Consider the following 14,815-nt stretch of genomic DNA (forward strand, 5'->3'; position numbering starts at 1 on the left):
AGCAAGGGTGGCTACTAAGTGTCAAGGCCCTGACCTTGGTGCCTTCCATACCCTCTCACTAATCCTTACAGTAAGCCTGGATGATGGGTATTCTTGTTATTTTACAGATGAGCCACACAGCTGGAGAATGTAGGGCCAAGATTAGAGCACAGGTGTGAGTCCGCCCATTGTGCTCCTTCCATTTTCTTGTGTTGCAGTAACTTGAAGATTCTCTAAATTCTCATGCCTGTCAGTTGCCCTTGCCACTTGGCTTAGAATTTCCTTCCTCCCTCTTACTTATCCTTTAAGACACAGTTCGAACTGTTAACCCCTTTGGAGAGCATTCTTGAAGCCCCTGCCTTACCCCACCCCCTGGCTCAGTTAGGTGACGGTCCTTTAGCATCCTCAGCACCTTGTCCTTAATAGATTTACTATGTTAATCCCACTGAAATATAATGCCTGGTTTAATCGCCTTTCTTGCCAAGTAAACAGTGAGCTCCTTGAGGATAGGGCCCTTACCTCCATCACCTCTGCACCTCCACCCTTAGCATTGTCCCTGCCCCCAGTAAGCACACCTGCTTATTTGTTGAGCTGAATTAGAGCATTTGGATACCAGCAGAATTTTAATTTAGCAAAGTGCTAAAAGCAGTCATTATATGATGAGACCCTGCATGTAGGTTCTTGGAAACCAAGATGTTTAAGGAAGAACTGAGTCATGATTTGTCTTACACACTTTAGACTGAGTTCTTTAGCATGACTCTTGCTATATAAGAATTGTTTGAAGTGTTGAAGGCTGAAGGAGTTTGGCTGTGTGGAGCAATGTGTACAGATAAACTGTGGGATTCTCAATTATTCATATCCTTCTGGCTCAGCCAGAGAAAGCAAGCCAGTCCTGTTTCATTGTGTGGCCCCCTCCCCAGGATTTACGAGTCTAATTCTTGGTCAAGGTCCCACAGTTAGTGCTGAGTACACTACCTTTTCCTACAGCCACCTTAGGGTAAACCAGAGAGAGCTCCAGGCTGCAGGGGAGGTCTCTTACTGCCATAACTCTCACCTCATCCCACAGCTTGCTTTCTGGTTCTGGCAGAAAAATGGAAATTATGAAACTTTGTATCCTGCACCACAGTCCCACATGAGATTCATCAATCTTCAGCTCCCTTCAGAAAACCCTGTGCTCTGGTTAGGACTGCCCACCAGACGAATTACCATCAACGACCCCATTATTTCTGATTAGTGGAGGTGAACCTTACCTGGATGCAAATAAACGCCAGCCGGGTTCTTGAAATCCTTCATCCTTAAAAATCTACAGCTCGTAACAGAGCACACACTGTAAATAGCATCCTATCTTGAATTAAATCTTTACGGTGTAATTGGATACATTTTCTAAGCTAATTTTAATTGCTTCAAGAAACTGCTTAACAACGTAGATCAATTCTCTGGTCTGAGATGACATTTCCATCGCAAAATTAATTATTAATACCCTGATCATTTGCTAAAGACATTAATAGTTTTCATTGATCGTCACATCCTGTTTATCTAAAATGGCCTAATTACCATGCATGTCAGAAGAGTATCTGAACATATCCAGTTAGAGACACGGCCCAGTTTTACGCCACATCGGCACATCAGAAGTTAAGAGTCCCTTTTGTCTTCACAACATATCTAGTCTGGCTTTATCAGAAACTGAGCTATTTAAGGATGCAAAAGAAAGACGAGTTCTCTAATGATGGTTCTTCACTTTCTGTTCGCTTCATGGTAAACATAAAGGCTTCTGAGTGACCACGTGGCATCAATTAATGCTAAGAGCCCTTGATTGAGGAGCTCATGTTAGTCCATGTTGATCCATGTTCTCATGTAAACCTGTGTTCGCTCTGGTAAGTGGCAGTGAGAGGAGAAGACCCAGGTTATCATCAGCTTAAAAAATATCAGGACTATAATAATAATCACATCTAGCATTCGTATGGTGCTGTGTGGTTTTCAAAGAGGTTTCATGTACTTAACCAGGACGTTTCTTTTGAAACAACCTTGGGAGAGAGACGGGGTGGGGTACATAACCAGGACCTGGGAACTGGTTACCGCCCAAGCTGTAAACAGAGTGTGTCTTCTGCTTTCCTAGATTTCTCCCTTATTTGGTTAAATGATGAATAGGAAGATGCATCATTCTCATCTTTCAAACACCAGTAGGAGCTCATCTCCTTTATGAAGTCCGGAAACTGTCCTCCTTCCTTCAAAATGGCATGTTGTGTTGCAGTTTTATGAAACTGCAGGTAACTGACCCCACTGGAGTAGGAGATTCTTACGGCTACATACGGCTGGGATCTCCATTTTGGCAGGTCCGGTGCCTCACTAGTGTCTGGCAAGCAAAAGGCACTCCATAGACGCATAAATCCATGTCTGGCTCATAGGATGGATGGGAGAAGGGATGAGTGGATGAGAGCAAGCCAAGCACAGTGTGAGTTCTGTTTTACCGAGGTCATGTTGCAAAACTGTGGTACCTGAAGGCAATTTGGTGGTGTTTGGCTCCCTCGATGTTTTAAAAGAATCTTTTGAAGAGGTTTCCAACATTTAAAACTTGGGAGATTTTCAAAATACAATAATGTTTTCAACTTTTCTTTGAAAAGTTGTAAGTGCTTCTGCAACCCTAGGTCTGTGCCCCACATGTTAGCCATCAGCATGAGCTGGCGGGGGTACCTGCCCCTTCAGACAGGATGTACCCTTGCCCTCCCAAGGGCCCGTGAATGCTGCCTGCTTCACCCGTCCACTTACCTGCTTTGTACATCGTACACAGAACAAGCAGCCTCTCTTCACCATGGAGTTCTCCTGTTTTAAGATTCCTGGCTAACGGAAGAATGACTGTTCTTACTCATGCTCTAGATTTGTCCAAAAGAACCTAGTAGACAGCTACTCATACTTAGTAGGATTTTTCTCTGTAGGCACTAGAGCTGCATATTTCTGTTGCATTTTGGGGATGAAACATGGAGAATTGGGGGAAAAATGTTTGAATTGATGGGGTAGTTATAATTTTTCACACATGTAACTCCATTCTAAGACTTCAGAATTTCTCTTTAAAGTCCACCAATGCTAGCCCTGTTTTGTTCAGTGGAATTTCTTCTGTATTCACTATTTTGAGTGTATTATTAATTGGAAAATAAATAAGAATGGGGCCTGGAAACTAAGGGACTGGAAAGGGTTGGTTCACATCTGATCAGAAGCTGTTCTTACCTGCGCTCAGTAGCCACAGGGACCTACCAGCTTCAGTCTCTGCCCAAGTATTATTGGGAAGAAGGAAAGGAGCAATATTTGCTTCAATTCCAAATTTAACATGCTTTCTCTTCTTCAAGAGTAGTTTTCCAGAAGCATTTTTATTTGTACTCAAGGAAGGATAAATTTTCAGAGCGCACAAGGAGAAGTATTCCCAAATCTCATTGTATTGTCTCTTCTCTCCCACAGATTAAAGGTTGAATACAACTTAAAAGAAACAGCTTTTTTATTCACTTGTTATTGGACTTGAAACTCCTTTGACCTCAGAAACTGAAGATGAGGTTGCCATGGGAACTGCTGGTGCTGCAGTCATTCGTGTTGTGCCTTGCAGGTAGAGTGTCATTTTAGAACTTTTTGATTTAAAAATGCCACTGTATTTCACACTAATTCAAAAGCGGGCCTTCACTTTAGATGGCAATGATAAAATCGTAAGAGTGCGCGCTACTATGACTAGCGTTTGCTGACACTTCTGAATACTCTCTCCTGATAGTCTTTTAGTGCCTCTTTCCATGGTGTTGTATCCAAAGCTAGACATTGATGTTTCACCTGTCTGTGTGGTCCTTTTACAGTTGTTTGAGCCATTATTTAGTTTGAAAGTTGTTATTTTTGCTCCTTCCAGTGCTCAATTGCACAGAGATATTGGGCAATAAAACTGATAATATAGAGTATTGCCTACTTTGATGTCATTGGATGGAAGTTTATCTGGGTGACTCTTGCAATATCTTTGTTGGTATCACTCTGTCATTTGATACTTTCTTTTTCATGGCAATACACCTATAGCTTAGCAGGAGTCGGAAAGCATAGATACAAGGCTTTTACCATACTCTCATGGTCACCCGCTAGACAAGGGCTTTAAAAAGTTCAGACATGCTATTTATTACTTTCTTGGTTTTCTGGAAGATAGGAGCCTACCAGCTGACATACATAACTCATTGTTGATGCTGCCTCAAGTCCAGCATGCACTGAGAGTTGGTTTCCAGGTTGGGATGGTGGGTGTCTTTCCAGGTCTTTTTGAAATGAGTCTAGTTCGCCTGTTTTGTTATTCAGAGTGTCAAGTCCAAGAGGGACACCTGGAATATATCTGTGTTTTTACAACATAAAACAAAAAATGACTTTTGGATCATCATGACCTTGATTCATGCATTCATTCAAATAATGTTATTGAGTATTTTACAAGGAGACAGCTCTGTGTTAATATCTGTGAATCTACTCCTAAGCAAGACAGACACAGAACTCTTATTAGCTGTGTTCTATAGCTATATTGACCGACAGCTTGATACGGCAGATTATGTGCAATTGTTGAGTGATTAAAGGTAGTAATGGTAGTGCTTACATGTATGGATCCCTTACTCATGCCAGGCACTGTGCTAAGCACTCCGTGTACTTTTATTTCATTGTCTCATGATCACTAGGAAGTATTTACTCTTTATTTTTACTTTTGTCGCTCTTATTATTAATATTATTACTGAAGCATTAAGAAGTTAAGAAACTCACCCAAGGTCACCAAGCCAGGAGGTGGTAAAGAAAATAAGGTCCCAACCCAAAGCTGACTAACTCCAGATTCCATAGTTTTGACCAGCTCACTATACAGCCTTGTGGCTGTCTTGTCGATTTGTCCAGTAAATGGTTGCAAATGTACTCTTTAAATTTTGCTTTTCACTCTTCCTGCGTTTTTCTAAATGTAAACCCCATCCACTTAACAAACTTCAGAATGCCCTACCTTCAAATCCTAAACTTCTTGCCTTAGTTAGGTTCATAGCATCCTCGCCATTCCCTGATCATGGACATGTTGGCGTCTAGCTGTCTCTTTTAGAACTATTACTTTTCTCCCTCATCTGGTCAGGAGCTTTATCTCTGCCCCCTCCCCAAGCCATTGCCTCAGGCTCTGTGCCTCATTTCCTTTTCTCCAGTCTTTTCATGACCCTTGACCCTCCCCAAAGTCCTTAACTGAGATAATCTGGCTGTAACTCCTCCTGACTCTGGGATATACATATTCTCTAAAGCATAACATAATGAATCGATTTCTCAGTGTTTGACCAAAGCAATGTGTTTATTTAACTCGCTGTGCTGAGTAGATATCAGAAGTTAAAGGGTTGAAAATCAAGGAAGCCATTAACCTCCTCAGTGGTGTTTTGAAAAACTCGGAATTTTCACCCAAGATGTGTATCTGTGTCTTTTTTTATTCACTTAGTTTTTTGTAGGAAATCAGTATATTGATGTTTTGGTGAGTCTTTTTTGTGAACTGGTTTACATGGCATTAATATTCCCTTACCATATGCCTCCTTTGGTATAAGTAAAGTCAAGCTTTAATTAATGTTTTTGTTTTCTTGCTATTTGTCTTGATTTTATTAATTTACATAGCACTCGACACTCTGAAGTTTGAACAGATTTATTTAACTGTTCATTCTTTTCCTTTTCTATACTTCCTTAGTCATATATTTCTTGGTGAGTTTTTGGCAAGGAAAATAATTTATGTCTATTATGTTTGTCATAATTAGTGAATCTCAAATATGCTTTTTCCTGATCTTTTTCCCTAAATAAGATAGAAGACCCGAATATATAAACAGGTTCCTCCTGCGAGGGATGCACCTTGAAAGGTCTGCTAATCGTTTAAGGAATTGATTAGTAATTTATGGTACAATGGATATTTTCTCTCTTACCAAAGCTAGACTCAGTCTCTGACAGTAATTAAAAAACAGAAAAGACTACTGATGAACACAGTAACAAGGAACACATAACCCAACTACCTGGAAGAGCAAGGAAGCTAACAAGTGAATGAAACAGTCTTAAAGGAATAGTGAGTCCTGCTGACAAGAGGGAAGGCTGGTGACTGCAGAAAACTGGAACAAACGTGTCCCATTAAAGTACCAACCAGTGCACCGCTCTGGTCCTATATGCCAGGTCTCCCAGCTTTTTGAGTTTTTATGAATAAATCTCCTAATTATTTAACATTGCCAACCAACTCAAATTAATTTTAAAATAAAAATGGAAAGGCTGTATGAAACAAATCAAAGTGGTCTTCCAGGGAGAGGCTGTTCCTAGCCCACAAGGTTGCGAAGTCTGTTTCAAGTGCTTAGTTTTTATTTGTTATTAGACACAGTGCCAAGTAAGTAGACCTTAGGATCTTTCTACTGACTTTTTCCAATAATGCTGTTGCCCTGTATGTTCCCATCAGTTGCCCTCTAGCCTTCTTTGGGTCTGTGCTCAAATGCCACTGAATTGGTAAGGCTTTTACTGACCACAGTAAATAAATAAAATAAAATAGCAATCATTCTTTTCACCAACATTGTATACCCCTCTTCTTATTTTATTTTTCTTCAGAGTTCTTATCAATATATGAACAACTATAAGTTTTGTCTTTATGCAAAATGTCTTTCCTGACCATACTGAAGCTTTGTTAAGGCAGGCATTTCTATCTTTTTAGTTCACTGCTGCATGCCCAGTATCTTCAAAATGCCTAGTACATAGTGCCATTCACTAAATAAATAAACATATGTCAAATGAACAAATGCTGCCTACTGACCAGAAAGGAGAGAGAGACCCAGTCTCCAATTTCAAGCTGTACTATGGACACAAGGCATGCTGTAGTCCCTTTCATGTTAAGGCAGTGAACCAGCCACCTCTGAGGCTAATACATACAACTGAGTTGTTTAAATTAGATAGAAATATATGAAGTATTAAAAGTGGTTATTGTGCCTTGAACTGTGTATCAGTTGTTCTTGGGGCAGCACCCCCTCGCCCATTTCTTTTTTTTGTTTGTTTTGTTTTTATTTTTTTATACAGCAGGTTCTTATTAGTTATCCATTTCATACGTATTAGTGTATATATGTCAATCCCAATCTCCCAATCCCCTCGCCCATTTCTGCTTTCAACCACAGCTGGGTTGACTGTCCCTGTTCTGTATTTTTGTTTCTCAAGCCTTTCTCTAGTCACAAGCAAGGGGAACTCTGAGAAACTAACTCTCTTCTTCAGTGCAGTCCTCACACAATGGGGCATGAGAATCAGTAGATAAAGGTCTCAGGGCCTGCCATTTAGAAGGAGAACGCCTAGGCACATTCTACACGGTTCCTTTGAGGTCTCCGGCAAGACTGAAGCCCCGTTGCCCACAGTACCCTCTTCTACCTTCTCCTTCTCACTCCTACTTCCTGGAATTATCTTCCAAATAAACTGTTTCCAGTCCTTCTTTCAGGCTCTGCTTTTGGGGGAATCCAAACCAAAAGCATGCACACACCAATTAGTAGCAGAAAAGCAGCCCAGTATTGGTCATATCAGTAATTAGGACGAAACCAGACAGAAAACATGGTTTTGACAGAAATGACTGAGATGTTGACTGTGCTGTGGATCCATATGTGTACATGCGTGTAAGGACTTATGTGAGTACATGCACGCCTGCCTCTATATAGATATGCCTGGAAGTATTATCCAGGTCCTGCAACCAGGTAGTTTTAGTCTTTTACTTGCTTTACTATTTACTAGTTTTATTATTAGCCAGCTGCCGGGAAAGTTGTTTTTGCCTCTCTGGGATTCAGTTTACACCTCTGTACAATGAGGGTGTTGAACAGATGGTTACTAAAGTTCTTTCTAACTCTAAGAATGTATAGTTATAGCTAAACACATGATTTGAAAGACAGATATGTATGCTGAAGGGTTACAGCTAAGCCTGAAACTGTATTCATCTAATACGAAATTTCCCACAGATCCTATGCCTTACTGTGTGTTACTGATTCTGTTCACACTGGCAGATTTGAGAAAAAGAATAAAATGGCTGGTCCATATGTTCATATGGAACAAGAGGTGTGAAGACATTTAAAAACCCTCTGTGAATGGGTGAAAAAAATGTATGTTTGATGTAGTCTCAATTGATGTTGGTTTCAGAGAGCCTAAATTTATTCCCATCTCTGTGGTGCAGTTTACCAACTTCAGCAGTTATTTCTTTTTGAGAAAGTGCATCCTCTCCAAATGTAAGCATTTTGTTGGTCTGTTCACAAAATTTCTCCTGCTGTTACAGCTGCATCTGGGGTGGGCAGGGCAGAAAGCATCCTGTGTCATTCACGTGAGGCGTATTCTGGGATTAGTGAGTGTTCTCAAAATTGGAGCAAGGAGGAGGCCTGGGTTGAATAACCACAGTGGTGTAGCTTGAATCTATGACAGTAAGAAATGCAAACCAGGGGCCACCACCTGCAGTCAGAGCATGTGGAGACACTGCCCAGTGGTCCTCAGAAGGCATTTTAGGCTTAGGAAGTGTCTTATCACTAAGACTAACGTAGGCCGTAGATGGTTTTGGCTTATTCTAGGGTCAGAGAACACAGATGTACAGTAGGAACCTCCAGTATTTGTTGATATTGATAGTAGAACTCGATAAGCACAATCTTATCGAGTTACTCCTTAATCAAACATTCCTGCAAAGCTCAGGACCTGCCCTAAAACATCCCTGCTCCCCACCATCATGCCCATATGGCCCCATCAGAATGCAGAGAACACAGAAGTGAGTTTCAGAGTTTGGCCTCACAGCGCAGCAGCCAGGAACAGTATTTCACTTCTTAAGACTCTCATATGTTTCCCCAGAATAAATAGAAGAACAGACAGCTCTCAAATAATTCCAGACAGATATTAAACCTAGTACTGCCTGTTTTTGCAAAAGTAACAAGTGTTCGATTAAGATCAAAAGAGAGTTGAGTAAATGTCAGTTTTCTCGCAGTTACTGCAAAGCCTAGTTCTGTACTGAATTTTTATTTTATTGTTTCTCTTTCTAAGAAACTGGCTGGCCAGTGCATTTAGAGTCATGCTGACTGCAGCCAAAGAATGGATTTCCTATTTCTCTGTGCTGTCTCAAAACCATGGCCATGAAATGAAGCCAAGGTAGTAGAAAGATTTAGCAAGAAGAAAGCTAATAACTAGATTAAAAAGCAGTGACTCCAGTGAAGAAAATTCAGGAAAAGAATAGGGAGAAGTATACCCAAAAAATAATAAACAGCAAATGGAAAACTCCTTTTGAATATCAATTTAAGTACTTAAATACATTTCATGGTGGGAAAATATTAATCAGTAATAAAGATGTTGAGGTAAATAGAGAAACTGGCAGCAATTTTATATCCCCACTGGCATGGACATATAGTAGCAGTGATACAAACCAAAAGTTATTAGAAATATTCAATTTAAGACCTCTCCTGAAGCAAAGTCATTAATGGCTTCATTAGACATGCTCAGCCAGGCTGGTTGTCTTAACTATAAATAAAACTCCCTTGCTGATAGAGTCTGGGACATGTTGTATTAAAAAAAAAAGATTGAAGTCTGTTGAATGAAATAAATTAGGAAGAGGGGAGAAAAACAAACAAGTGAAAAATCCGAACATTGTATGCATTTAATATCAGCTAATGTGATAATGCTTGGTTGAAATGTGGGATCAATGATACTGCCTCAGAGGTTGAGGGCAGGTGAAGGAATAGCCGTGGCATCTCCTACCACACCAGAAACGCCACCTGGAGATGAAGTGAACCTGGAAGTTAAGAGCATGGGTTTTGAAATGAAATAGATCTGCCACTTATCAGCTGTGTGATGAAGCTATTTTCTCCCCCTAAGTCTTGGGTTGCTTTTTTTCCCCCACGTATAAAATGGACAAAATAAGTGTTTATTGGGGTGTTTATGAGGATTGAGATCATGTATATGTGCTCTGTACTTAGTGCAGTGTCTGATCCTTGCAAGCAACACTGAGTGTGAGCTGTCATTCATTGAGTCATTTAGCCCATATTAGAGGACCTGCCGGTGCTAGGATTGTGCTTCTCTAAGAATGTAGTTTAGCTCTAAGTGAAAGATCATCTCTGTCCTCTTTGCACTGCTGCTGCTGCTGATGCCACTACTATCAGCTTCTTAGCACATGGGTGTCTCGCTCTTCTTCAGTGGTTGAAGCAGAGTTCAGAGCATCTTTGTCGCCCTTCCCCCACCTTTACAGATGTGACCTCATCTATAAAATAGGGGTATAATAATAATAAGCTTCTCTGAAAAATAAATACCTAAATTGATTAAACTTATTTATATGTGTAGAGCACTTAGGAAGATGTCTGGCTTAGTAACATGAACTAAGTGTTACTTGCTGTTAATATCACCACCACCACCACCATCATCATCATCATCATCATCATCATCATCGTCATCGTCATCATCACCATCATCACCACCAGCAGCAGCAAGCCAGGGGGCAGCCATATGCATGTTTAGCAGCCACAACTTTTAGGGTCTGCCTCCTGGCAGCAAGGCCCCTGGGACAGGTGCCAATGGAGCCAACTATCTGGGGGCCTGGCACTGGGAAAAAAGCTGGGGAGGTGTTTATGATGGGCCTTCTAGAAATTTATCAAGTTGCAGAGTTAGGGGTTCTAAAACGAGAAGGATCTGGTGGTTCAAAATGATGGAAGATTTTTAAATGCATTTTGCTGAAAAAAAAAACAAAACAACTACAATAAAGAAAGGAGCACATAGAAGACCCTAATGCATGTGATGGATTGGGCTCGAGCAGACTCCTTTCCATTCTTTTCACCCCCCAAACTCCCATTAGTGATGTTAACCATGTAGTTCATCTGTAGCAAGAACAGAGTTTGATGAGGATGTAGCCCCACACCACCCTAATAATGCCCTTAATTTGTTTAGCACTTGTTAGTCTATAAAATATTTGCGGAACAGTGTGTTTAACAAATCTGTTAGGGCTAGAGACAGGCACAATAATAACATTAAGAGTAAACGTCTATTGAACATTTCTGTGCCAGATGTAGTATCATATTCTTGAGTGCAATATCCCATTTAACCTCAGAACAACACATTTCCTAGATAAGGGGTTGCATGACCTGCCCAAGGAATTAGAGCTCATACAGGCCCTGCTCATACAGGTCTATCCAGCTCAAAAGCCAGGGCCTCTAACAGTTATGCTATGATATCTATCGACACATAGTGCCTGTCGTCATGGGGCTTACCATCTTGTAAAATACTACAAACCAGTGGCTCTCAAAATGTAGTCCGTGGATGAACAGCGTCAGCTGGTAACTTATCAGAAATGCAGGTTCCTGGGCCCCAGGCCAGACCTACAGAATCGTAATCTCTGGAGGTGAGTTCACGTTCTCCCTCCAGGAGACTGATACTTCCAAAAGCTTGAGAGTCATAGTAAACGGTCTTGAGAGGCAAGTCAGGCAGAAATTGTCATTATTCCAGTTTTACATATGAGATTCTGATTGGTTAGGGATCTGCTCAAGGTTATATTCCTGACATCAATGGCATCAGCTGGAACCTAGGCTTTCTGATTCATAACCCAGTGGTTTACTCTTCCCCCAGTACATATGCTGCCTTTATACTCAAGTCAGTCTGGCTTTCAGGGCAACTTATTGAATACCTGACGATACAAAGGAAGGGCTTTTTATGTGGAAGAGGTGTCCTGAGTATTGAAATGATTTAATTTTTCTGCTGAGCCTTATTTCCTTGCCTGTGAACCACTAACAGGTATGATATTGGCCTGTGCTCTTTCTCTGTTTTGTGATGTAATGAACGCAAAAAAGACGTTATTTCTTAATTTTAAAGGGAAATAGAATTATGTTGCAGCATCTTTGGAGAGCAGAAAATAAAGGAGGAATGTCTCCTGAGCCTACAGCTAGAGTACAATTACTGATCATTCTGGTGAACAATAAGGTGTGAGTTCTGTGCTTAGAGAGATAAAAGAAAAATAGTTTTCTTATTTCCCAGAACCCCTAGTGGATCGCTGGGATGTTTTGTCTTTTTAGAGTAATCAAGAATCCTTTGCCTTAAGAAAGGTAACAGATTATTTTGTTTCAGAAAGAAGTGATTCTAAGGCAGAGGGCTCACCCCTTCAGATCTCAATTAAGACTTATCTCAAAGGCTCTCATTTCTAAAGCAAGGTTTTGGGAAATGACCACAGAGGACTTCTCCTCTACAGACTTAAAAATTGTGCTCAAATTAGCCATATGTGGCTATTGCACCCTTGAAATGTGGCCAGTCCAAACTGAGTTACCGGACTCTGTAGTGGTTTCCTAGGGCTGTTGTAACAGATTACCGCTAACGTGAGTGGGTTAAAACAACAGAAATGTATTCTCTCACTATTCTTAGGCTAGAAGTCTGAAATCCGATGTTGGCAGGGTCATGCTCCGTCTGAAGACTCTAGGGAAGGATTCTTCCTTGCTCCTTTCTACCTTCTGGCTGTGGCAGCAGTCTCTGGCCTTCTTTGGCTCGTATTAGATACATCACTCTCATGTCTGCGTCCATCCTCACATTGCTTTCTTTTCTGTGTCTGCACTTCTGCCCTTGGATGTGGGAAACCTACTACAAAGAAGGAATATAAAATGCCTCATTGGTAATTTTTATATCAATTATGTTGAAATGAATATGTTGGGTTAAATAAAACATATGTATTTTGCCAGTTTGTTTTTACTTTCTTTTAATGTAGGTACTAGAAAATTTAAAACTACCTATGTGCCTCACACTATATTTCTGTTGGATAAGCAGTGCCATTGAAGATAGAGGAACTAACCTACTAATTCTTAACCTGTAACTGTACCTGAGAATAATTCCCTCCTTTTCTTGTCTTTGTAGAAGTAGAAACCCTGGCTAGTAGCCCCAAAGGGAAGTTGACTGGGGGTAAGTGTAGAAGGGAGAGGTACAAAATGTAAATTCGCCAAGTTGCTGATTCAAAGCATAAGGTAAATGCTTCCCCTTGCAGATTTTAAGCTTCGTAGAGGTAGGAATATTTGTTTTATTCATTAGTTTTAAGAGGCATATGGGATAGTACATGGCACAGAGCAGGCAGTCAATAAATAGGATGTAAATGAAAGAATAAATTTAACTGACATCTTTTGTGGATCTACTATGTGCTTTTCCATTCCCTCCTTGTTTGACCTTCTTTTTTTTTTTTTTTTTTTTTTTTTTTTGCGGTACGCGGGCCTCTCACTGTTGTGGCCTCTCCCGTTGTGGAGCACAGGCTCCGGACGCACCACTGCGCCACCAGGGAAGCCCTTGTTTAACCTTCTTTACAACCCTGGAGGTCAGGCATCACTAATCCTCTCTAAAATTATAGTCCTGGAAATTAGACTGTGAGAGGCTGTGGAACTTGTTCAAGGTCAAACATCTAGAAATCCCCAGAGCCAGTATTCAAATCTATGTCTTCATACTCCAAGTACTGTGCCCTTTTCTACCACAGGGCCTCAGAGATGCCTTCATAGAGGAAAGAATCACCGTCTTATATCCAGCAAAAACAGTGAAACAGTAAAGACCAGAGGACTTCTTAAAAAGTATTTCCAGAGAGCTTGCAAATTGCATCAACAAAAACAGAAGTAATTTATACACAAATATTCACAGCATGATTATTCACAATAGCCAGAAATTGGGAACAACCCAAATTTCCATCAGTTGATGAATGGATAAACAAAATGCCATATGCCCATGCAGTGGAATATTATTCAGCCATACCAAGGAATGGAGTACTGATATGACAACACGGATAAACCTTGAAAATATTATACCAAGTGAATAAAGCCACATATTCTATGAACCTATTTATATGAAATGTCCAGAAGAGGTAAATCCATAAAGACAGAGTGAACCAGAGCAGAACTTAGGAGGGTTTAGGGTGTGATTTTTAGTGGATATGTGTTTTCTTTTAGGGTGGTACAATATTCTGGAATTATCTAATGATGATGGTTGAACAACCTTATGGATATACTGAAAGCTACTTGTCTTAGTCTGTTCAGGCTGCTCTAACAAAATACCACAGACTGGGTGGCTTGTAAACAGCAGTTCATAGTTCTGGAGGCTGGAAGTCCAAGATCAAGATGTCAGCTTGATCAGTTTCTGATCAAAGACTTCTTGCAAATCGCAGATTGCCCACTTCTCTTTGTGTCCTCGTATGGTGGAAGAGGCAAGGGATCTCTGGAGTCTGTTTTATAAAGGCACTGATCCCATTCGCGTGGGCTCTGTCTTCAGGACCAAATCACCTGTCAAAACCCCACCTCCTAATACCATCACATCATGTCACATAAGGCATGAGTTTTCAACACAGAATTTAGAGGGATGCAAACATTCAGACCAGGGCATCACTAAATTGTACATTTTAAGAGGGTGAGTTATACACTGTGTGAATTATATCTCAACAAAAAATAAGTCTTCTGAGAAACAAAACTAACACAAGTGTTACTACCTCCTGAGAGAGCCTGTCTTGCTGTCATGAAGTCAGGGTTATTGGAGCCAACTTCCCTCAGACATGATTCACAGGATTATAAACCTATCCCTTATCTTAAAGACAAATTGACTGCACTGACCAAGGACACACAGATAATTAGTGGCATAATCCGAGTCCAAGTTTCTCAAACTCCAGGCCTCGTCTCTCTCCCACTTCCAAGGGGCAGCTACTGCAATAAGTGAAAAAGAATGAGGGACAAACCTCCCTGGGAGCATGAACCCTCTGACTTTAACTCACCTGAGGTGTCATATCGGATCCCTCTGGAAGCGAGAAGGAAGAAGGAGAGCTTCTGTGCTGTGAGAGGGATCTTGAGGAGTCAGGATGTGCACTGACTTCACCACTTCACCG

At 40.8% G+C, this 14,815-nt stretch overlaps 1 protein-coding gene across 1 annotated transcript in view; it reads left to right on the forward strand.

Annotated features, from left to right (window-relative positions):
• CNTN4 (contactin 4) overlaps positions 1-14,815 on the forward strand; it is an 817,087-nt gene that overhangs the window by 319,329 nt on the left and 482,943 nt on the right. The window contains exon 4 of the mRNA XM_019947613.3: positions 3,430-3,571. Within this exon, the coding sequence (XP_019803172.1) occupies positions 3,517-3,571 (55 nt within the window). The 5' untranslated portion in view covers positions 3,430-3,516. The remainder of the gene's footprint in view (positions 1-3,429; positions 3,572-14,815) is intronic.

This window comes from Tursiops truncatus, chromosome 10 (assembly GCF_011762595.2).
Source record: "Tursiops truncatus isolate mTurTru1 chromosome 10, mTurTru1.mat.Y, whole genome shotgun sequence".
Taxonomy (NCBI): domain Eukaryota; kingdom Metazoa; phylum Chordata; class Mammalia; order Artiodactyla; family Delphinidae; genus Tursiops; species Tursiops truncatus.